The sequence below is a fragment of the Tachyglossus aculeatus genome, chromosome 4 (assembly GCF_015852505.1).
Source record: "Tachyglossus aculeatus isolate mTacAcu1 chromosome 4, mTacAcu1.pri, whole genome shotgun sequence".
NCBI lineage: Eukaryota > Metazoa > Chordata > Mammalia > Monotremata > Tachyglossidae > Tachyglossus > Tachyglossus aculeatus.
In genome coordinates this window covers 22,751,008-22,774,628 of record NC_052069.1, presented here as the reverse complement: position 1 = coordinate 22,774,628, position 23,621 = coordinate 22,751,008, and the positions used below count along the sequence as shown (strand labels likewise).

Below are 23,621 nucleotides of genomic sequence, written 5' to 3'. Positions count from 1 at the left end.
GTAAAATAAATAGAGTAATAAATCTGTACAAACATATATACAGGTGCTGCAGGGAGGGGAAGGAGGTGGGGGGCGGAGGAGAGGAAAAAGGGGGCTCAGTCTGGGAAAGGAGAGAATCCCACGGGACAACCCGTGAGAAGCAGCATGGCGTAGTGGATAGAGCACGGGCCTGGGAATCAGAAGATCAGCGTTTCTAATCCCAGCTCTGCCACTTGTCTGCTGTGTGACCTTGGGCAAGTCACTTCACTTCTCTGGGCCACCGTAACATCATCTGTAAAATGGGGATTGAGACTGGGAACCCCATGTGGGACAGGGACTGTGTCCATCCTGATCCCAGACTGAGCCCATTCCTTCCTCTCCCCCTCGTCCCCCTCTCCATCCCCCATCCTACCTCCTTCCCTTCCCCACAGCGCCTGTATATATGTATATATGTTTGTACATATTTATTACTCTATTTATTTATTTATTTTACTTGTACATATCTATTCTATTTATTTTATTTTGTTAGTATGTTTGGTTTTGTTCCCTGTCTCCCCGCTTTAGACTGTGAGCCCGCTGTTGGGTAGAGGCTGTCTCTATGTGTTGCCAACTTGTACTTTCCAAGCGCTTAGTACAGTGCTCTGCACACAGTAAGCGCTCAATAAATACGATTGATTGATTGATTGATTTGCCTGTATCCACTCCAGCACTTAGTACAGTGCCTGGCACACAGTAAGTGCTTAACAATTATCATCAATTATTATTAACCCAACTCCGCACTGGGGCTCCAGAGCGATCCCCCTTCTGATCTCCCTTCTGGTCCCCTTCCTGAATCCCTTGTTTCCCGTTTGTCATTTAATGTTTCAAACATCATCCCCTTGCTCTCTGAAACCCAGCGTAGGAGGATGGGCCCCACTGTTTATATTCAACAATCTGCTCTTTAGCCACAAAGAAAGCTGGTAAAAGTCAGGAGGCCCCAGTTTTGATTTGGGAGATAATGAATGAATGTGGTTCCCTGTAACAGCCTTTTAAATTTATTTATTTATTATTTATTTATGTATTATTATTATTTATTTATTTATTTTATTTTGTTAATATATTTGGTTTTGTTCTCCGTCTCCCCCTTCTAGACTGTGAGGCCACTGTTGGGTAGAGGCTGTCTCTATATGTTGCCAACTTGTGCTTCCCAAGCGCTTAGTACAATGCTCTGCACACAGTAAGTGCTCAATAAATACGATTGATTGATTGATTGGTTGATTTAAATGAAGGTGACACAGATAGCTCTGCAGCCTTCCAGGACTCTTCCCAAGTTGACTTAGTTCTTCCAGCCAGCAAAAATCCCCCTCAGCTAGTATCTGCCTTTTCCTATATGTGGCTTCCTGGGTTTAACTCATCCTTTGGTTTGGTGAGTGTCTTATCATCATCGGTGTGCAGAGCTCTGAACACTTAGCCTGGGATCATACAGTGGGAATAAAAGACAGGATTGCTGCCCTCTAGGAGTTTATAATAATAATAATAATAATGGCATTTCTCAAGCGCTTACTATGTGCAAAGCACTGTTCTAAGCACTGGGGTAGATACAAGGTGATCAGGTTGTCCCACGTGGGGCTCACAGTCTTAATCCCCATTTTACAGATGAGGTAACTGAGGCCCAGAGAAGTTAAGTGACTTGCTCAAGGTCACACAGCTGACAGTTGGCAGAGCTGGGATAACCCATGACCTCTGACTCCCAAGCCCGGGCTCTTTCCATTGAGCCACACTGCTTCTCATAGTTCAGTGGAAGGAGACAAGCCCACACAAGTTGCTCTATGAGTGATGCTTAAGTGATAACAAAACTCTACCAAAAAAAACCCAATTTAATAAATAAAGTTGCACACTTGTTTCAAGACCGTGGTTGACAGGGAATTTTTTTTGGAGGATCTGATTTTTTATGAATGCTCTGAAAACCCAGACTGAGCTCCTTCCTTCCTCTCCCCCTCACCCCCCCACCCCCCGTCTTACCTCCTTCCCTTCCCCACAGAACCTGTATATATGTATATATGTTTGTACATACATATTTATTACTCTATTTATTTATTTATTTATTTATTTTACTTGTGCATTTCTATCCTATTTATTTTATTTTGTTGGTATGTTTGGTTCTGTTCTCTGTCTCCCCCTTTTAGACTGTGAGCCCACTGTTGGGTAGGGACTGTCTCTATGTGTTGCCAATTTGTACTTCCCAAGCACTTAGTACAGTGCTCTGCACATAGTAAGCGCTCAATAAATGTGATTGATTGATTGATTACTCTATTTATTTTACTTGTACATATCTATTCTATTTATTTTATTTTGTTAATATGTTTGGTTTTGTTCTCTGTCTCCCCCTTCTAGACTGTGAGCCCACTGTTGGGTAGGGACTGTCTCTGTATGTTGCCAACTTGTACTTCCCAAGCGCTTAGTACAGTGCTCTGCACACAGTAAGCGCTCAATAAATACGATTGATTGATTGATTGATTGACTGATTAGGGAGAAGGGAGTTCCCAGCAGTGGGAAAACTATGAACAGTGGGTTGGAGACAGAAGAGTCCTGAGTAAGGTGCATTCAGCAGGTTTGCATGGGAATCTTCTGGATGAAGATAATCTCGAGGCAGAAGGAGAGCTGAGATGGTCTGTTTTAAAGCAGGAGACAGGACAAGGCCAGAGATGTAGATTTGGGAGTCACCTTGCAGAGATGACCAGTGAACTCATGGAACTGGCTGAGTTGTGAGAAGGAATGCTATTTCAGTAATCAATCAATCAATGGTATTTATTCATCATCATCATCATCATCAATCGTATTTATTGAATGCTTACTGTGTGCAGAGCACTGTACTAAGCACTTGGGAGAGTACCAGCACAATAGAGTTGGTGAACACGTCTGGAGACAGACATTAAAATAGGTTGCAGAAAGGGGAAATAGAGTAAGGGGAAAGCATTCAGTAGTATTTATTGAGCACTTACTGTGTGCCGAACACTAGTCTGCATTTGAGGACTTAATAAATAATAATATTTGTGCTATTTAAGCACTTACTCTATGTCAAGAACTGTACTAAGCACTGGGGTAGATAGAAGATCGTCAGGTCCCACGTGGAGCTCACACTGTAAATAGGAGGAAGGACAGGTATTGAATCCTCATTTTGCAGATGAGGTAGCTGAAGAACAGAGAAGTTAAGTGACTTGCCCTCGATTCCACAGCAGACAAGTAGCAGATCTGGGGTTAGAACCAGAGAACTTCTCCAAGTTAGAACTTAGAGAAGCAGCGTGGCTCAGTGGAAAGAGCCCGGGCTTTGGAGTCAGAGGTCATGGGTTCAAATCCCGGCTCCACCACTTGTCAGCTGTGTGACTTTGGGCAAGTCACTTCACTTCTCTGGGCCTCAGTGACCTCATCTGTAAAATGGGGATGAAGAGTGTGAGGCCCCCCGGGGGACAGGCTGATCACCTTGTAACCTCCCTAGCGCTTAGAACGGTGCTTTGCACATAGTAAGCGCTTAATAAATACTGTCATCATCATCATCATCATCAACCCAGATCCTCTGACTTCCAGGGCAGGGCTCTCTACCACGCCAATGCTGCTTCTCCCCTGAACTTTGAGAAGGCCCTTCGCAATCCTCTGCCTCTCCCAGGCCTCTCCCAGTCATGCGAGTATGGGGATTTGGAGGATTGATCTAGCCCCTAATTTTTTTTTTAATGCCCTTTGTCATATCCCATGACTAATCTAGGGCCAGAATTGAGAGGAAAAGGACTACTTAGTTGGAAAGAGTATCCCCCACCTTGGCTGCCAAAACCTCAGCGCTTTCAGTTGGTGACGGAATTAAGATCTTAGATCTTAGAATAAGATCTCAGGTTCAAATCCCACAGTCAATGAGCAGTGTTACGTGGGCGATCGTGTGTCCTGAGCAGTTTAATAGACTCTGTGGACCAGTAATGACCTAGGAGAGAGAAGGTGTGGCATGCCCCCTCAACGAGTTTCATAGCAAGATCCTAGGATTTAGTCAGTCAGGCAGGCAGGCAACTGTATTTATTGAACACTTACTGTGTGCAGAGCATTGTACTAAGCACTTGGGAGAGTACAATACAACAACACAACAGGCACATTCCCCGCTCACAATGAGCTTATAGTCTAGATGGGGAGACAGAAGCAGTGAGGCTGAGGGAGAAGAGGACGGGCTTGGGAGTCAGAGGTTGTGGATTCCAATCCCAGCTCCGCCGCTTACTTCTCTTCTCTGTGCCTCAGTTAGCTCATCTGTAAAATGGTGATTAAGACCGTGAGCCCCATGCGGGACAACCTGATTACCATGTATCTACCCCAGCACTTAGAACAGTGCTTGGCACATAGTAGGTGCTTAACAAATACCGTTATTATTATTATAAATAATACTAATTTTGTTGAGAATAAATGATTTTGTTGAGAATATGGATTCTACTCTGGGGAGGATCAGATATATAATGATGGTCATTATTATTATAATTGTGGTAGTTATTAAGCACTTAGGGTGTGTTATTCGCTGAGGCAGATGCAAGGTTGGACACAGGCCTCGGAGTCTGGGCAGCTAGGGAGAGCCGGTTTCCTGACGCAGTTTTACAGGTGAAGAACTTGAGGTCTAGAGAGTTTAGGAGACTTGCCCAAGGTCACACAACAGGGCAATGGCAGGGCTAGGTTTAGAATAATTATTAATAATAATAATAATAATATTTTTTAAGCACTTACTATGTGCAAAGCACTGTTTTAAGCACTGGGGGATACAAGGTGATCAGGTTGTCCCATGTGGGGCTCACAATCTTAATCCCCATTTTACAGATGAGGTAACTGAGGCCCAGAGAAGTGAAGTGACTTGCCCAAAGCCACACAGATGACAATTGGTGAAGCCGGGATTTGAACCCATGACCTCTGACTCCAAAGCCCGGGTTCTTTCCACTGAGCCACGCTGCTTCTCTAACTACAGTGCTTGGTCATTTGCTTAGGTAGGGTGGCCTGAGAAGAATCGGTCCCTTTCCCTTTGCCTACGGTCAGCTAGCAGCTGCCTAATGAGAGTTGAATAATGTGTTTTCACCAGGTAACCTGCAGGGCAGCTGTGGGAGAGACAAAATGCCAGGCCGTTCAGCTACACACTAGGTTAGCCAGCTCATTTCCAAGAACCCGGCTCCTTCACTTGTCTGCTGTGTGACTTTGGGCAAGTCACTTAACTTCTCTGGGCCTCAGTTACCGCTTCTGTAAAATGGGGATGAAGACCGTGAGCCCCCCGTGGGGCAACCTGATCACCTTGTAACCTCCCCAGCGCTTAGAACAGTGCTTTGCACATAGTAAGCGCTTAATAAATGCCATCATTATCATTATTATTAAGGATGTGGGCCGATGGCGGAACAGGTGAGAACGAGGCCCTGTGAGGCAGTCAGTGGCGGCAGAGGAGCGGAGGGTGCGAGCTGGGTTGTAGAGGGAGAGAAGGGAGGTGAGGGAGGAGGGGGCAAGGGGATGGACAGCCATGAAGCCGAGAGCGAGGAGTTTTTGCTTGATTCATAGGTTGACAGGAAGCCACTGGAGATTTTTGAGGGGAGTGACATGCCCAGAGTGTTTCTGCACAAAGATGATCCGGGCAGCAACGTGAAGTATAGACTGAAGCGGGGAGAAACAGGAGGATGGGAGATCAGAGAGGAGGCTGATGCAGTAATCCAGTCGGGATAGGATGAGAGATTGAACCAGCAAGGTAGCGGTTTGGATGGAGAGGAAAGGGCGGATCTTGATGATGTTATGGAGGTGAGATCGGCAGGTTTTGGTGACAGATTGGATGTGTGGGGTGAACGAGTGAGTGGAGTCAAGGATGACACCAAGGTTGCGGGCTTTTGAGACGGGAAGGATGGTAGTGCCGTCTACCGTGATGGGAAAGTCAGGGAGAGGGCAGGGTTTGGGAGGGAAGATAAGGGGTTCAGTCTTGGACATATTGAGTTTTAGATGGCGGGCAGGCATCCAGATGGAGATGTCCTGAAGGCCGGAGGAGACATGAGCCTGAAGGGAGGGAGAGAGAGAGCAGGGGCAGAGATGTAGATTTGGGTGTCATCAGCATAGAGAAGATAGTTGAAGCCATGGGAGCGAATGAGTTCACCAAGGAAGTAAGTGTAGATCAAGAACAGAAGAGGACCACGAACTGACCCTTGAGGAACCCCTACAGTAAGGAGATGGGAGGGGGAGGAGGAGCCCACAAAGGAGACTGAGAATGAACTCTCCCAAGTGCTTAGTACGGTGCTATGCACATAGTAAGCATTCATTAAGTACCATTAGTTTGTTGTACCATATTTACTAGTATGCCTCAGAATCTTTCATGCCGTTCTTTTTTTTTTTCTTCTGGAAGGAAGAAAATGCTTGGGGTAGAATTTGACAATTAGCTTTCTCAGAACTACAGATTCTTTCAACAGACTATCTTCTCTACCACCATTATTCAAATCTGTTTTTCCAGAAGATTGACAGATGTAGTTAAAGATATAAACCATATGGCTCCGTTACTTTTTGACAGGTGGTGGTTTCAGAGATAAAGGACATTCTCTTTCACATCCCAAGCTAACTAAAATTCAGTCAGTCAGTGCCACCACCACCTCCTCCTCTCTGCCTGAGATACCATGTACAGCTGAGCTTGCATGCTCTGGTTTATGAAGGGATACATCTTTCTGCCGAAGGTCAGAGAGTTTTCATACTTCCTTTGCAGCATTTTAAAGTAAATGATGAGCTATTTAGCAAGAGAACTTTAAAACCACCAAGCATCTTTGTACCACTTGTTGCTTTGAGAACAGGTGTTCTGTTAGTGCTAAAAACCATTGCACCCACTTATCCTCTTACATTTATGAGTTTCTTGGCTTTGAAATTTGCTACAGTTGATTGCTGTAGAGTACCATCCAATGTCATCAAGATGGAAGTCTCTTGATTGCCTAGCTGAGCCATATTGATACAGGGAGTTCTATTAAACAGTTTTTTGGTTCTTGAAAAGCCTAGTGTTAATGGGAGAATAGCACTGGGGTGACCATTGAATCAACAGCAGTGTATTAGTTATGGAATAGATTCATTAGTAATAATAATAATAATAATAATAATAATAATAATAATAATGATGGTGATGATGGTACTTGTTAAATGCCTACTATGTGCCAAGCACTGTTCTAAGTGATGGGGAAGATACAAGGTAATCAGGCTATCCCACGTGGGGTTCACAATCTTCATCCCCATTTTACAGATAAGGTAACTGAGGCACAGAGAAGTTAAGCGACTTGCCCAAAGTCACACAGCTGACAAGTGGTGGAGCCAGGATTAGAACCCATGACCTCTGGCTCCCAAGCCCAGACTCTTTCCACTAAGCCACGCTGCTTTGTGCAGAGGACTGTACTAAGCTTTTGGGAGAGTACAATTCAACAATAAATAATTAATATACTTGAAGAGGTGATCCTGACTGACATTTCTTGATATAAATTCCTACATTACTGCATTTCCATCACTAGTAGGTTGCTTGATACCCATACTACTCTGTTACGCTATTGTATTGAATGTTGTAAAGTTCCACAAACACAGACTCCTATCAGTCAATCAGTAGTATTTATCGAGTGCTTACTATGTGCAGAGCACTGTACTAACAGCTTGGGAGAGTACAATACAACAGAATTGGCAGATGCTCTCCCTGCCCATGACGAGTTCACAGTCTGGACGTGGCAAATAATGTGGTAATGATGCCATTGCATAGTAAGGCAGAGGTCCCTCCTCCCCATCCCCCCCGCCCTACCTCCTTCCCCTCCCCACAGCACTTGTATATATTTGTACTGATTTATTACTCTATTTATTTTACTTGTACGTATTTACTATTCTGTTTATTTTGTTAATGATGTGCACATAGCTTTAATTCTATTTGTTCTGACGATTTTGACGCTTGTCTACATGTTTTGTTTTGTTGTCTGTCTCCCCCTTCTAGACTGTGAGCTCACTGTTGGGTAGGGACTGTCTCTATATGTCACCGACTTGGACTTCCCAAGCGCTTAGTACAGTGTTCTGCACACAGTAAGAGCTCAATAAATACAATTGAATGAATGAATAGAATACCCAGCAGCCTCACATCTCCATCAACGCCACACACTGCACACAACTGCTTCTTCCTCCACCAGCTCTCCATGTGCCCAACTGAGGATTGTGTTAGACCGCTTTTGTTTTTGTTTTGGTATCTGTTAAGCGCTTACTGTGTGCCAAGCACTGCTCTAAGCACTGGGGTAGCTACAAGTTTGTCATGTTGGACACAGTCCCTGTCCCACATAGGGCTCACAGTCTAAGTAGGAGGGAGTAGGATTTAATCCCCCATTTTTCAGTTGAGGAAACTGAGGCACAGAGAAGTTAAGTGACTTGCCCAAGATCACACAGCAAGCAATTGGCAGAGCTGGGATTTAGAACCCAGGTCCCCTAACTCACAGGCCCATGATCCTTCTATTAGGCCACACTGCTGATGAGAGACCATTCCCTGATTTTTTCATTGTATTATAAAATGAAGCATAATAAAAGCATATCTTAGAATAGAACCGGATGTATATTCCAGTCATGCAGAAGGACACCATGGCTGATGTGAGCCCGTTGTTGGGTAGGGACCGTCTCTATATGTTGCCAACTTGTACTTCCCAAGTGCTTAGTCCAGTGCTCTGCACACAGTAAGTGCTCAATAAGTACGATTGAATGAATGCATGAATGAATGAATATTCAGGGAAGGAAGCGGAGGAGGAGGCAAAGTTTTCTGGAATTACAAGCACAGCTTTCAGGGCTGAGGGCAGAGTAGAGTTCTTCGGAAGTGTTGTTTGTTACAGGGCTGGGCCTGAGTTTCCAGCCCGAGAACCAGTTCATTCCAGATTAATACCAACCAAGGGCAAATGCTTGGGCAATATAGGAGGAAGCTTCTTCCCACAGTTCCAGCATGTTTCATTCCTGAAGTGATTCCTCAGTGGGATCATTAAACGAGTGAAACTTCCTGCAGGCCATGCTGGGAACTGTGGAGGCTAAAGCAATGGAGACAATGGCCGACTTGCCAAGGCAAATGTGTTATAAATAGTAATTTTGGAGGAATAATTTGTGAAAACGTCATCCTTACAGAAAGAGCATCTATAGCTTCCAACCCGCTTTTCGCCATCCCCACAAATTAATTTCCGTGAACTAACGCTTGATTTTAACCATGCCCCATAGATACGTTAGTGTCATATAAGCCCCTTGTGGGCAAGGAATGTGCCTTCCAACTGTGTTGTATTGTACTCTCCCAAACACTTAGTACAGTGTTCTGCACACGGTAAGCACTCAATAAATACCATTGATTGATTGATAAGGCCCAAAGATCACTAAAGTGCTATCCTGACTCCACCATTTGTCTGCTGTGTGACCTTGGGCAAGTCACTTAACTTCTCTGTGCCTCAGTTACCTCCTCTGTAAAATGGGGATGAAGCCTGTGAGCCCCCCCTGGGACAACCTGATCACCTTGTATCCCCCCAGTGTTTAGAACAGTGCTTGGCACATAGTAAGTGCTTAGCAAATACCAACATCATTATTATTATTATTATTATTATTATTATTATTATTATTTTAACATGAGGCAGTGTGGTCCAGTAGAAGGAGCATAGATTGAAAGTCAGAAGATCTGATTCTCCTCTCAATTCTGCCACTGGCCTGCTGTGGGACCCCAAACAAATCACTTACTCTATCTGGATCTCAGTTTCCCTATCTGTAAAATGGGGATACTAACGGTCTCTCTCTCTTATTATTATCATTATGGTATTTGTAAAGTGCTTATTATGTATCGAGTACTTTTCTAAGCACTGGGGTAGCTACAAGTTAATTGGATAGGTCACAATCTAAGTAGGAAGGGAAAACTAGAACTTAATCCCCATTTTGCAATTGAGGAAACTGAGGTACAGAGAAGTGAAGTGACTTGCCCAGGGTCACACAGCAAAGAAGTGGTGGAGCTGGGATTGAAACCCAGGTCTCTTAATGTCCAGGCCCGCGCTCTTTCCACTAGGTCCATGCTGCTTCAACAGTTGCTTGCATTTCACCCCCGCTCATAGTTAAATAATAAATAATAATAATAATGGTATTTGTTAAGTGCTTACTATGTACCAAGCACTGTTCTAAGTACTGGGGTAGATAAAAGTTATTCAGATTGGGCATAGTCCCTGTCCCACATGGGGCTCACACTCTTAATCCTCATTTTACAGATGAAATAACTGAGGCACAGAGAAGTTAAGTGACTTACCCAAGGTCACAAAGCAGACTATGGTATTTATTAAGTGCGTACCATGTGCCAGGCACTGTTCTGAGCACTGGAGTAGACACAGTCTTAATTCCCATTACAAGATAGAGTCTTAATTCCCATTTTACAGATGAGGTAACTGAGGCACAGAGAAGTTACATGGCTTGCCCAACGTCACACAGCAGACAAATGGCAGAGCCAGGTCCTTTTGATTCCCAGGCCCGTGCTTTATCCACTAGGACATGCTGCTTCTCCTATTGATAGTGATAAATAAATAGAATAGTGAAAAATATGACACTGTAACTCAAATTGCACTGAGGGGAGATGATCTCAGAAGGAATTCAAGGTAGAGCCGTCTGCAGACATTTAGTGAAGCAGTGGCCTCAGTGGGTGTCAGCAGGGGATCAAAATAGGAAGGACCACTGCTCCCCCCTGGGTCACCAGCTCAGTTTTCTTGTATCCATCCCGGCTTTTAGTACAGTGCCTGGCACATAGTAAGCGCTTAACAAGTATCATTGGTATTACGATTTTCATTATCATTATCAAGTGTTTGTGAGCAGAAAGCCCGGTTAGATTTTGGTTGCTCTCTGGCACAGGGAGACCTGTGACCCCTCTGGCCTTGCCCCCTCCCACAGTACTCTATCCCGTCGGGGCGGACGACAGCAGCTGTGGATGTTGGCACAGGACAGGAGCTCGGACCACATGGCTGCCCAGAGAAATTCCCTGCAATTGTTCTCACCAAACCCAATTACATTTGCTTCCAGAACTCAGAGCATTTTCTAAGAAATAGAACACCGGACCTCTGCTCTAGAAACAGCAGTATTATTGCCATCACCCCTCTCTGGTTTCTGCATTCCCATTACCCTTGATTTCTGGAAGAAACTGCCGAGTTGAATTAATAAGGTGTCAATTTTCCTGTGCCAACAGCCGCTTAGAGTGCTCCTGTGGTTGTCTGCGGCTGCATTATAAATGAGAAATTCCTGGAAATGTCTCCTTTTGGTGGTTGCTGAACCAGGGATGTAATGTACGAAACCCGTTCTCGAAGGAATTGAAGGAGATGGAGAAAGAAACCTCAACATTCTATTTTAAGAAACTGTACCGAATCAATCTTTTTTGCATAAATATAAAGTCAAAAGTCAGCGCATTTTAGGCTGTACTTGACAAATGAAGGTTTTGCATGGATGAGATTTTCACGATTGGCTGTTGGGGATGAGGAGAGATAGGAATGTTAGAAAGTTCAGGAGGTTAAAAGACTGGCGAAAGGCTAGATTGCTATGTGGATGATAGGCCCCTAATAATAATAATTATTATGGTATTTGTTAAGCGCTTACTATGTGCCCGCCAGATAAGCACTGGGTTATTAGAGGGAAAAGTTAGGAATGTTAAATGAATGCTACATCCTTAACTGTGTCGTTGGTTGCCAAACAAGCTAAATACACACGCTTCTCTTAAGAAGCGTCTCTGGCCTCTGAGGCAGAACGCAAGGCTGGGTTGAGCGTGGGTCATGCCCAGTAATGGCATTGCTTATATTCTTCTGACTGTTTACTCATTTCTGTTCTTGAGGTTGATGGTTTTGTTCTGTTTGGTTTGCTTTCTGTTCTTGCTTTTCCCCTGTTTTTCTCAGAAAGTGCAAGTGTCCTCTTCTCCCACCCTGCCTGTCTTACACTAAGCCCCTCTGAGATCCACAGAATTAACTTTAAAAATGGGGGAGGGCATGGTGCACTTGCTGATTTTGAAGGTCTCAGTGATCATCTGGTTTGCGCCAACAGACGGCACCCGTTCTCCCTGCCAGCTGTCTTGCATTCAGTGCTGCTGGGCAGAGGGAGACTGGGCAAGAGAGTGGGGATGGCTCAGCACAAGCCATCACCGCTACTGCAAAACAACTGAAATATATATCCTGCTGGCAGTAGGACAGACGTTTGCTTGCCCTGTTAACCAGCGATGCTTGAGCCATCTTTCCCCCAAAAGGCACGACATCAGAAAGGATGCCCTGCTGTAATCTCAAGAACAAACTGGGCCAGAGATTTAGTACTTAGTACAGTGCTTTGCACATAGTAAGCGTTCAATAAATGCCATTGATTGATTTGCACTCAGCAACAGTCCCAATCATGATTGCAATCTCACCGTCAGCAGTGTCATCTTTAAGCTGAAGAAAAGCTCTGTGTTTCAGATTTCAAGCTCCTCAACAGTTGGAATCATAACTTTTACTTATTCTGTACGTTCCCAAAGTTCATTCATTCATTCACGCTTACTGTGTGCAGAGCACTGTACTAAGCGCTTGGGACGTACAAGATGACAACATATAGAGACGGTCCCTACCCAACAACGGGCTCACAGTCTAGAAGGGGGAGACAGACAACAAAACAAAACATGTGGACAGGTGTCAAGTCGTCAGAACAAATAGAATTAAAGCTAAATGCACATCACTAACAAAATAAATAGAATAGTAGATATGTACAAGTAAAATAAATAGAGTAATAAATCTGTACAAACATATACAGGTGCTGTGGGGAGGGGAAGGAGGTGGGGCACGGGGATGGGGAGGAGGAGAGGAAAAAGGGGCTCAGTCTGGGAAGGCCATTTGGAGGAGGTGAGCTTTCAGTAGGGCTTTGAAGGGAGGAAGAGAGCAGAGTCGAGGATGACACCACGGTTGCGGGCTTGTGAGATGGGAAGGATGGTAGTGCCGTCAACAGAGATGGGAAAGTCAGGGAGAGGGCAGGGTTTGGGAGGGAAGATAAGGAGCTCAGTCTTGGACATGTTGAGTTTTAGATGGCGGGCAGACATCCAGGTGGAGATGTCCTGAAAGCAGGAGGAGATGATACGAGCGTGGAGGGAAGGAGAGAGAGCAGGGGTGGAGAAGTAGATTTGGGTGTCACCAGCGTAGAGATGATAGTTGAAGCCATGGGAGCAAATGAGTTCACCAAGGGAGTGAGTGTAGATAGAAAGCAGAAGGGGACCAACAACTGACCCTTGAGGAACCCCTACAGTAAGAGGATGGGAGGAGGAGGAGGAGCCCGCAAAGGAGATGGAGAATGAACGGCCGGAGAGATAAGAGGAGAACCAGGAGAGGACGGAGTCTGTGAAGCCAAGGTTGGATAGTGTGTTGAGGAGAAGGGGGTGGTCCACAGTGTCGAAGGCAGCTGAGAGGTCGAGGAGGATCAGGATAGAGTAGGAGCTGTTAGATTTGGCAAGAAGGAGGTCATTGGTGACCTTTGAGAGAGCAGTTTCAGTGGAGTGTAGGGGCCAGATTAGAGGGTGTCTAGGAGAGAGTTGGAGTTGAGGAATTCGAGGCAGCGAGTGTAGACAACTTGTTCTAGGAGTTTGGAAAAGAAAGGTAGGAGGGAGATAGGGCAGTAACTAGAAGGGGCAGTGGGGTCAAGAGAGGGTTTTTTTAGGATGGGGAAAACGTGGACATGTTTGAAGGCAGAGGGGAAGGAACCAGTGGACAGTGAGCAGTTGAAGATGGAAGTTAAGGAGGGGAGGGGGGAAGGGGCGAGAGTCTTCATAAGATGAGAGGGAATGGGGTCCAAAGCACAGGTGGATGGAGTAGCACTTGAGAGGAGGGAGGAGAGCTCCTCTGAAGATACTGCTGGGAAGGATGGGAGAGTAGCAGAGAGGGTTGAGAGCAGGGGGGAGGGAAAAGGGAGAGGGGTGACATTTGGGAGCTCAGACCAATGGGGTTAATTTTACTAATGAAGTAGGAGGCCAGATCGTTGGGAGAGAGGGATGGAGGAGGGGCAGGAACAGGGGGCCTGAGGAGGGAGTTCATTGTATGGGACAGCTGACAGGAATCATGGGCATGGGTGTCAATAAGGGAGGAAAAATAGTTTGTTCGATGATATGCCTGGAAAGGTCTTAGCCTGGGCAATTAAGTCCAGACCTGAGAATCTGGAAGAGGAGAATTACCGGACATTATTTGATCTTTACTCCATTAGTGGCTTCTGTGATCACATACAACCTGTCCCAAATTTGGTTTCCTCTCATAATAATAACAATAGTGATTATGGTATTGGTTAAGCACTTACTATGTGTCAAGCACTGTTCTAAATGCTGGGGTAGATACAAGGTTTGACACAGTTCCTGTCCCACATGGGGCTCATAGTCTTAATCCCCATTGTACAGATGAGATGAGATAACAAGCAGCACAGAGAAGTCAATGACTTGTTCAAGGGCACACAGCAGATAAAGTGGCATAGCTGGTATTGGAACCCACGTCCTCTGATTTCCAGGCCCATGCTTTTTCCACTAGGCCACAGTGTTTCACTCATAAGAAAGGAATGTTTTTTGGCCTCTTTCCCTGGACTATTTTGAAGATTTAATACTGAGACCCTTATAAAACCTATGAGATGTTATATTTAGGCTCATTTGGTTAAAAATGAATCCCTCATTATTTTGCTTTATTCATCATTTGTTTTCTACAGTAGAGAGTTTTCCAGGAATCCAGAAGGAAGTCTGTATTTTTTTTGATAAAATAACAATAATAATAATAATGATAATAATGGCATTTGTTGAGTGCTTACTATGTGCCAAGCACTGTTCTAAGTACTGAGGTAGGTACAAGGTAATCAGGTTGCCCACGTGGGGCTCACAGCCTTAAACCCCATTTTACAGATGAGGTAACTGAGACACAGAGAAGTTAAGTGGCTTGCCCAAGGTCACACAGCAGACAAGTGGAGGGATTAGAACCCATGTCCTCTGACTGCCAAGCCCATGGTCTTTTCACTATACCACACTGCTTGAGTTGTATTGTTTATTGTCACATCATCAGTAAAATGCATGTTATTTGCTAGATCATGTTTTGGTAGAACCCTTCTTGAGTTCCACAGTTTCTGTGCATTTCCACCTGTTCGAATGATAATTTTGTTGAGAAAGAGGTGACACTAAGATCATAGTGACTTAACATGGCCGGAATCGAAATGTGATTAAACCCTAGCCTGGATTTGAGACCCCTCGGGGGAGAACCTTAACTTTTGCAGGTCCTTCTTCTTTGGTGCTTGCAGTTTGGTTTTGGAAGGATTTAGGGCATCTCTCAAGTGACTTTTATATTAGGGGTCACTCAGCTATAGGCCTTCCCTATAGGACATTCCTGCAGCAGACAGATTAGCCTAACATGCAGAAATTCATTGTTTTTGTGAGCCTCGGCTGTAGGGTGATCTGACAACAGATGCTGCAGTTGGCAGAGCAAAAGACAATAATAATAATAATAATGGCATTTATTAAGCGCTTACTATGTGCAAAGCACTGTTCTAAGCGCTGGGGAGGTTGCAAGGAGATGAGGTTGTCCCACGGGGGGCTCACAGTCTTAGTCCCCATTTTACAGATGAGAGAATTGAGGCCCAGAGAAGTGAAGTGACTTGCCCAAAGTCACACAGCTGGCAATTGGCAGAGCCGGGATTCAAACCCATGACCCCTGACTCCAAAGCCCATGCTCTTTCCACTGAGCCACGCTGCTTCTCTGTGTGCTTTATGTGCTTACAAATATAGACTACATTGCCGATTTTTTGACCACCTCCTAAAGTGTGATGGGGATGGGACCTCACCATCAGTTTCAAATTTGAAAAACAATGCTCTCTCTCTTTTTCTCTCTCTTCACTTCTCCAGTTCACATTCTGTTTATAGGATGTGCTAAGTATGTCAAGAGATGACGGTACTTGGCAGAGAAAGACCTAAAGGAGACACTGCTCTGATTTGGAATGTTTATTTCTAAGTCGGTGTTTTCTCCCCAACCGTTTGGTTCCCAAGCCCATATGCCCAGTTTATGGAATTAAATAGTCCCCTGGCTCCCTAACGGAGTCAGCGTGGCTAATGGAAAGAGCATGGGATTGGGAAGCAAGAGAGCTGAGGGCTAATTCCGGCTCCCTCACTTGCCTGCTGGGTGACCTTTGGGCAACTCACATATTCTCTGAGTGCCTCATTTTAGTCTGTGAGCCACATGTGCAACAGGGATTGTTCTTTGATCTGATTATATTGTGTCTACCGCTGTGTCTAGTACAGTACTTGGCAAATAGTACAATTGTGATAACAATTGTGGTGCTCGTTAAGCGCTTACTATGTGACAAGCATTGTACTAAACACTGGGGTAGATTCAGGATAATCAGGCAAGACACACAGTCCCTGTACCGCAAGGGGCTTAAAGTCTAAGCAGAAGGGTGAAGCGGTATTGCTTCTCCACTTTACAGATGAAGAAACTGAGGCACGGAGAAGTTAAGTGACTTACCCAGGGTCACATAGCAGACAAGTGGCAGAGCCAAGATTAGAACCCAGGTCCTCTGACTCCCAAGCCCGTGCTCTTTCCAGTAGGTCATGCAGTGTGGCTCAGTGGAAAGAGCCTGGGCTTTGGAGTCAGAGGTTATGGGTTCAGATCTTGACTCTGCACAATTGTCAGCTGCGTGACCTTGGGCAAGTCACTTAACTTCTCTGGGCCTCAGTTACCTCATCTGTAAAATGGGGATTAAGACTGTGAGCCCCCCCGTGGGACATTCTGATTACCTTGTTAGCTCCCCAGTGCTTAGAACAGTGCTTAGTACAAAGTAAGCGCTTAATAAATGCCATTATTATTATTAATTATTATTATTATTAATTATTATTATTATTATTATGCTGCTTTCCACAACAAATACTACAGTGATTATGAGAAAAGGACTGGGACACGCAGGTACTGGGGGTTCAGCGTAGGTCTGGGGAGCTGTATCCATCCATCCATTCATTCATTCAGTTGTATTTATTGAGCACTTACTGTGTGAAAAGCACTGTCCTAAGGGCTTGGGAAGTACAGTTCGGCAACAGATAGAGACAATCCCTACCCAACAATGGTCTCAAAGTCTAGAAGGGGGGAAACAGACAACAAAACAAAACAAGTAGACAGGCATCAATAGCATCAAATCCTATTTGATCTTATCCTATCCAGGCCACAACATGCTTAGGGAACTCTCACAATACAGATCCAGAGCACCCCAGCACTCCATTGCGCTCCAAGAGAGGAATCCTTGTCTGCTGTGAGATCTTGGGCAAGTCCCTTCACTTCTCTGGGCCTCAGTTACCTCATCTGGAAAATAGGGATTGAGACCTTGATCTCCACATGAGTCAGGAACTGTGTCCAACCCGATTTACTTGTGTCCAACCCAATTTAAAACAACTGTAAAGCTATTTTTCGTGATGGATTAGCACCTTTCCTCTGCCCTTAATCATTTCAGCCCCTTTGTGTGTTGACAGCGACTAGTGTTTTTAAAGTCTGAGTGGGAATCCATAGGAATTCAGCTTTTCTAGTTTCATTTCTATTTTTCTGTCAGGATGTCCTCAATGAGCCTTCCTTATTGCCATGCATCTGGGACTTTGGCAAAATATTTCACTGTCTTTCCAGGGCGGGACAATACGTTTGGACCTGTTTATTGCACCCCTAAGGCCCAATTAGTGAGTTAGTTCCTTTATCACTTCACTGGAATGTCTTAGCCCCCCACAATCCACCAGTGACCCTGTCCTTTAAAGGAATTCCCCAAGGTCAAATAGGTTGAACACAGGGAAAGGAAGCTTATTGTCAGCAAGATCTCTTGAGCCTCGGTGGAAGGAGTATGATCACTGGATGGATGCCGACCAGTACTTCCCAAGCACTTAGTACAGTGCTCTGCACACAGTAAGCAATCAATAAATATGATTGAATGAATTTACTTGTATCCACCTCAGTACTGAATACAGTGCCTGGCACATAGTAAGCACTTAACAAACAACACAATAATAATAATAATCCTGGTTGGATTTGGAACCCTCTCAAACATCCCCCTGTCCATCCCTGGGACCCAGAAGGCTGTTGGAACCCCTTTAATAATAAAAATAATAATAATAATTATGGTATTTGTTAAGTGCTTACTATGTGCCAGGCATTGTACTAAGCTCTGGGGTGGATACAAGCAAATTGGTTGGACACAGTCCCTGTCCCACACAGGGCTCACAGTCTTCATCTCCATTTTACAGTTGAGGTAACTGAAGTGATTTTGCCACCTGTCTACATGTTTTGTTTCGTTGTCTGTCTCCTCCTTCTAGACTGTGAGCCCATTGTTAGGTAGGGACCGTCTCTCTATGTTGCCGACTTGTACTTCCCAAGCACTTAGTACAGTGCTCTGCACACAGTAAGCACTCAATAAATACAATTGAATGAATGAATGAAGCACAGAGAAGTGAAGTGACTTGCCCAAGGCCACAGAGTAGACAAGTGGCAAAGTCAGGATTAGAACCCATGACCTTCTGATTCCCAGGCCTGTGCTCTATCCACTATGCCATCCCTCATCCCCTTCACCTCCATCCGGGTCCATGGACTGAGAATTGTCTTGTGATATACTGGGCCCCGAAGGGCATCTTGGAGTGGCCCCTGAGCTAGCCCAACCCCCGACAATGGCCCTGGATACGCCCAAGCCACCAGGCGGCTCAGAGGATCCTATGGATCCTCCTGAGTCCCCAGCTTCCTGTCAAGTAGCCTAAATGGGGGGAAAGCATTTTCATTACTGGAAAAATAATAATAATAATAATAATAATGTATTTGTTAAGCATTTACTACGTGCCAAGCACTGTTCTAAGCGCTGAGGGAGATACAAGGTTATCAGGTTGTCCCAGTTGGGGCTCACAGTCTTAATCCCCATTTTACAAATGACATAACTGAGGCACAGAGAAGTTAAGTGACTTGCCCAAAGTCACACAGCTTACAAATGGCGGAGCCGGGATTAGAACCCATGGCCTCTGACTCCCGAGCCCGTGCTCTTTCCACTAAGCCACACTGCTTCTTATCGCACTGCTTATCATCTAATAATGATAATAACGATAGTAATGATGGTATTTAAGTGCTTACCTTGTGCCAAGCATTGTTTTAAGCTCTGGGACAGATACAAGTTAATCGAGTTGGGCACAGTCCTTGTTCCACGTAGAGCTCCGTAGCCTAAGTAGGCGGGAGTAGGATTTAATTCCCATTTTCAGAAGATGTAATTGAGGCGCAGATAAATTAAGTTACTTTCCCAAAGCCAAACAGCAGATTAGTGAGAAGCATTGTGTCCTTATGGATAGAGCAAGGGCCTGGAATCAATCAATCAATCAATTGTATTTATTGAGCACTTACTGTGTGCAGAGCACTGTACTAAGCACTTGGGAAGCTACAAGTTGGCAACACATAGAGACGGTCGCTACCCAACAGTGAGCGCACAGTCTAGAAGGGGGAGACAGAGAACAAAACAAAACATATTAACAAAATAAAATAAATAGAATAGATATGTACAAGTAAAATAAATAAATAGAGTAATAAATATGTACAAACATATATACATATATACAGGTGCTGTGGGGAAGGGAAGGAGGTAAAATGGGGGGGATGGAGAGGGGGACGGAGGGGGAGAGGAAGGAAGGGGGCTCAGTTTGGGAAGGCCTCCTGGAGGAGGTGAGCTCTCAGCAGGGCCTTGAAGGGAGGAAGAGAGCTAGCTTGGCGGATGGGCAGAGGGAGGGCATTCCAGGCCCGGGGGATGACGTGGGCTGGGGGTCGATGGCGGGACAGGCGAGAACGAGGTACGGTGAGGAGATTAGCGGCGGAGGAGCGGAGGGTGCGGGCTGGGCAGGAGAAGGAGAGAAGGGAGCTGAGGTAGGAGGGGGCAAGGTGATGGACAGCCTTGAAGCCCAGGGTGAGGAGTTTCTGCCTGATGCGGAGGTTGATTGGTAGCCACTGGAGATTTTTGAGGAGAGGAGTAACATGACCAGAGCGTTTCTGGACAAAGACAATCCGGGCAGCGCCGTGAAGTATGGATTGAAGTGGGAAGAGACAAGAGGATGGGAGATCGGAGAGGAGGCTGACACAATAGTCCAGACGGGATAGGATGAGAGCTTGAATGAGCAAGTCAAAAGTACCTGGTTCTAATCCTGACTCTCCCACATGCCTGCTCTGTGACCTTAGGCAAGTCACTTAACTTGTCTGTGCATCAGTTACCACATCTGTAAAATGGGGATTAAGACTGGGAGCCCCAAGTGGGACATGGACTGTGCCCAACCTGATTAGCTTGTATCTACCCCAGCACTTAGTACAATGTCTGGCACATAGTGAGTGCCAGACATTGGCAAGCGCTTAGTACAGGGCTCTGCACACAGTAAGTGCTCAACAAATACGATTGATAGTAAGTCTTAAAAAGGACCCAGACTGAGCCCCCTTTTTCCTCTCCTCCTCCCCATCCCCCGCACCCTACCTCCTTCCCCTCCCCACAGCACCTGTATATATGTTTGTACAGATTTATTACTCTATTTTACTTGTACATATTTACTATTCTATTTATTTTGTTAATGATATACATCTAGCTTTAATTCTGTTTGTTCTGATGACTTGACACCTGCCCACATGTTTTGTTTTGCTGTCTGTCTCCCCCTTCTAGACTGTGAGCTCGTTGTTGGGTAGGGACCGTCTCTATATGTTGCCAACTTGTACTTCCCAAGTGCTTAGTACAGTGCTCTGCACACAGTAAGCACTCAATAAATACGATTGAATGAATGAATGAATGAAATACCTTTTTTAAAAAAAGTGGTGCCGTCAGAAGTAGAACCCAGGTCTTTTGAATGCCGGAGCCATGCTTTTTCCACTAGGCCATGTGGCTTCTCTTTTTGTGATTCTGGACTTTATTCTGTGGGTGCAAATGTTCCTGCTGGGGTAGGGGAAGGCGTGTGTTCTCTCAAAAGAACATGGAGTGGCTGAATACCATTTCTTTTATCACCTTCCTAGATTATGATGTTGAAAATGACCCTCGATCAAACATCAATGGAGCCCTGCAAGATCGACAACTTTCAGACTCTGGAACATCCGAAAGAATGCAATTTCTTCTTAACGGCAATCCGCTTGGCTTCTCTGAACCAGATCTTGGACCCCTGGGTTTATCTGCTGCTAAGGAAGATCGTACTGCGAAAATTTTGTCAGGTAGCGAATGCTATCTCCTGCTGCTCTAAAAATGGACAAAAAGGGCAGCCTATCCCATTATCAAACCAAGTCATACAGACAAGGAGCATGAAAGAGAACATTTAACCAACTTGCATGCTTAACTGCTTTCGGCAGCCAGTAGTCTTAAACCTTACTGTGAATTTAGGCATCTGCCACATGCTATGTGCACACATCAAAGAGGGATCTTGCTAGAAGGATGAAAGGACTCAGAGAGTTTGATAATTCTATTTCCCATAGGTGCCAAAACTATACAGGAAAGGAGAATATCTTAACAATGATCTGGTATTCTTGTGTCTTTCCCATTTAGAGTTGAACATGTGATGAATCCACGCAGTTTCCCGATGAGCTTTCTCTGGTGGATTGGGTCAGGACTGAGCATTGCAGAATATTTTATAAATCATTGAAACAGTGGTGGTTCACTCGAGAGTTGGTCCTCGTTGGTCCTACAACCATATTTCCCCCCACTTTTTTTAGAGGGAAGGATACAAGAATTAAAAGAATCTAAGGACTTTTTTTCTTTTGTGGTTAAGTGGTTGGAAACCAAACTGGGACAGAAAGTGTCATACGGTAGGTTAATATTGAAGCTTTTCCCTTTTTTTTTCTCCAAATTAATCCAGAGTTTAAAAGTAGCTTTACAAGTTTTTCATTTTAATTGATTCTCCCAGTTCTACACCGTCACGGGAGTTGTGTTCTTAAGGGGGCTGGCTGATTCTGCATGCTTACGGCAGAGAGTTTCCTCTGGCATTATGTCGTGTGTCTCCAGATGGGCTCACTTGACTGGAGGAATGCTCCCTGATTCCCTAGCAACTTTCTAGAAAAAAAGTTGTAGTGAAATTTTGCATTATGACAGACTTGAAGATTCAATCTACACTCTGCTGCTCTGGGTTTTATAAGTAATGGGGGTATTTGGGAATATCTCAATGCAAAATTATCTCCCTTTTTAGTGATGGTGCCAATTTTATAGAATAAAGTCTGCAGGTGGGTTTTCAGACACGTTATGTCGTTATTGAAGTAATTTTTTAGAAGTGGAAAATATTCATTAGATATTTGATCTGAGTAAATATCTCCTTTCCACTTAATTATCTCCAGTATGTTGAATATGCATATGGAATATGCCTCAACCTTTTTGCTTCTTGAAAAGAAAATCATCAAAAATCAGAATTGCAACTCTAATTCTGGGAAATTCAAGCATTTTTGATCATTACAATTGTGTTAAACTGTCAGTTTTGATGATCCTGTATTGAATACTAACAACCTTTTTTCATTAAAGAAAAAGTTAAATACTATAGGGCTGGATGGGACTTTATTTCCTCCTAAAACTGTAATGGGTAATGCAAATTGATTATGTGTATGGATAACTTTCAAACCAGTCACAATATCCTAATCCTGAACTTTATGTGCGATAGAACAGAGTTTATATTTCATTGTTCAGCTAATCTACTGGATTTATCTAATATTAGTCAACTGGGGTCTCAAGAATCTTTGACACTGTACTTGAAGTGCATCTTTAACAACAATAAAGCTCATTTAGGGCTTATCCAAATGTAAAGACAAACACTTTGCTGTATTAACTTGTGCAGCCCATTTGAATGGGTTCTGACATCTATGTTTTCTGTAAAGTGGGTTATCATCGTATTGCTCTCTCTCCTCTTTGAGAAGTAAATATCATTTATCTTAGTTGACAGATGCTGGACTTCCAACTTTCCTTTGGGTAAGGAGTTTTAAGCGGGATGCCTTTCAACAGGTAAAGTACAGGCATTCAGTGAACTTATACACGCAAAGGCCAAGTCATGACTTTAAAAGGGATCATCCAATTAAATGACCGCGCAGAATCAAGTGGAAGCAGAGCATTGTTGACGGCGCTAGAAAATCGTGTTGCGGTACCTGGATGAGATTAGGAAAGGAATAAATGTAATGTACATTCTAAATTCTTTACTAAAACTTGGTGGTTTAAAGGTACCACAAGCTGTATATTATTTTGTGACTCTTTCCCAATAAAAAAGTTGTCAAAACCAAATGAGCATCAATAGTATGTCCTGTAAGCTCGGGAGGAATACCTCATGCCATTATGGCCAGGGAAATGGAGAAAGTGAATAAGAACTATCATTGTGTAGGCTTCTGAAGAAGCCAGTTTGCCTCAAGTGTCATTATTATTATTATTATTGTTATTATTATTGTATCGGTTAAGCACTTACTGTGTCGTGCACTGTTCTAAGTGCTGGGGCAGGTACAAGTTAATCAGTTCAGACACAGTCCCTGTCCCACATGGAGCTCACAGTCTATCCTGTTTTGTGTGTGACAGACAATCTCCAGCACTCACTGTATTCCCAGAAACCAAACAGAAGACTGGCAGAGCTCCCCGCACCCTGAGGTAGCCAAGGTGTCTGTTGGATGGATTTTTGTCCTCCGCTTCGCTCCTCCCCTGGCACA

At 44.4% G+C, this 23,621-nt stretch overlaps 1 protein-coding gene across 1 annotated transcript in view; it reads left to right on the top strand.

Annotated features, from left to right (window-relative positions):
- The window catches only part of PTGER3 (prostaglandin E receptor 3), a 41,572-nt gene extending 18,364 nt beyond the window's left edge, over window positions 1–23,208 (top strand). Inside the window, exon 2 of the mRNA XM_038745652.1 lies at window positions 20,979–23,208. Within this exon, the coding sequence (XP_038601580.1) occupies window positions 20,979–21,275 (297 nt within the window). The 3' untranslated portion in view covers window positions 21,276–23,208. The remainder of the gene's footprint in view (window positions 1–20,978) is intronic.
- The last annotated feature ends 413 nt before the right edge of the window (window positions 23,209–23,621 follow it).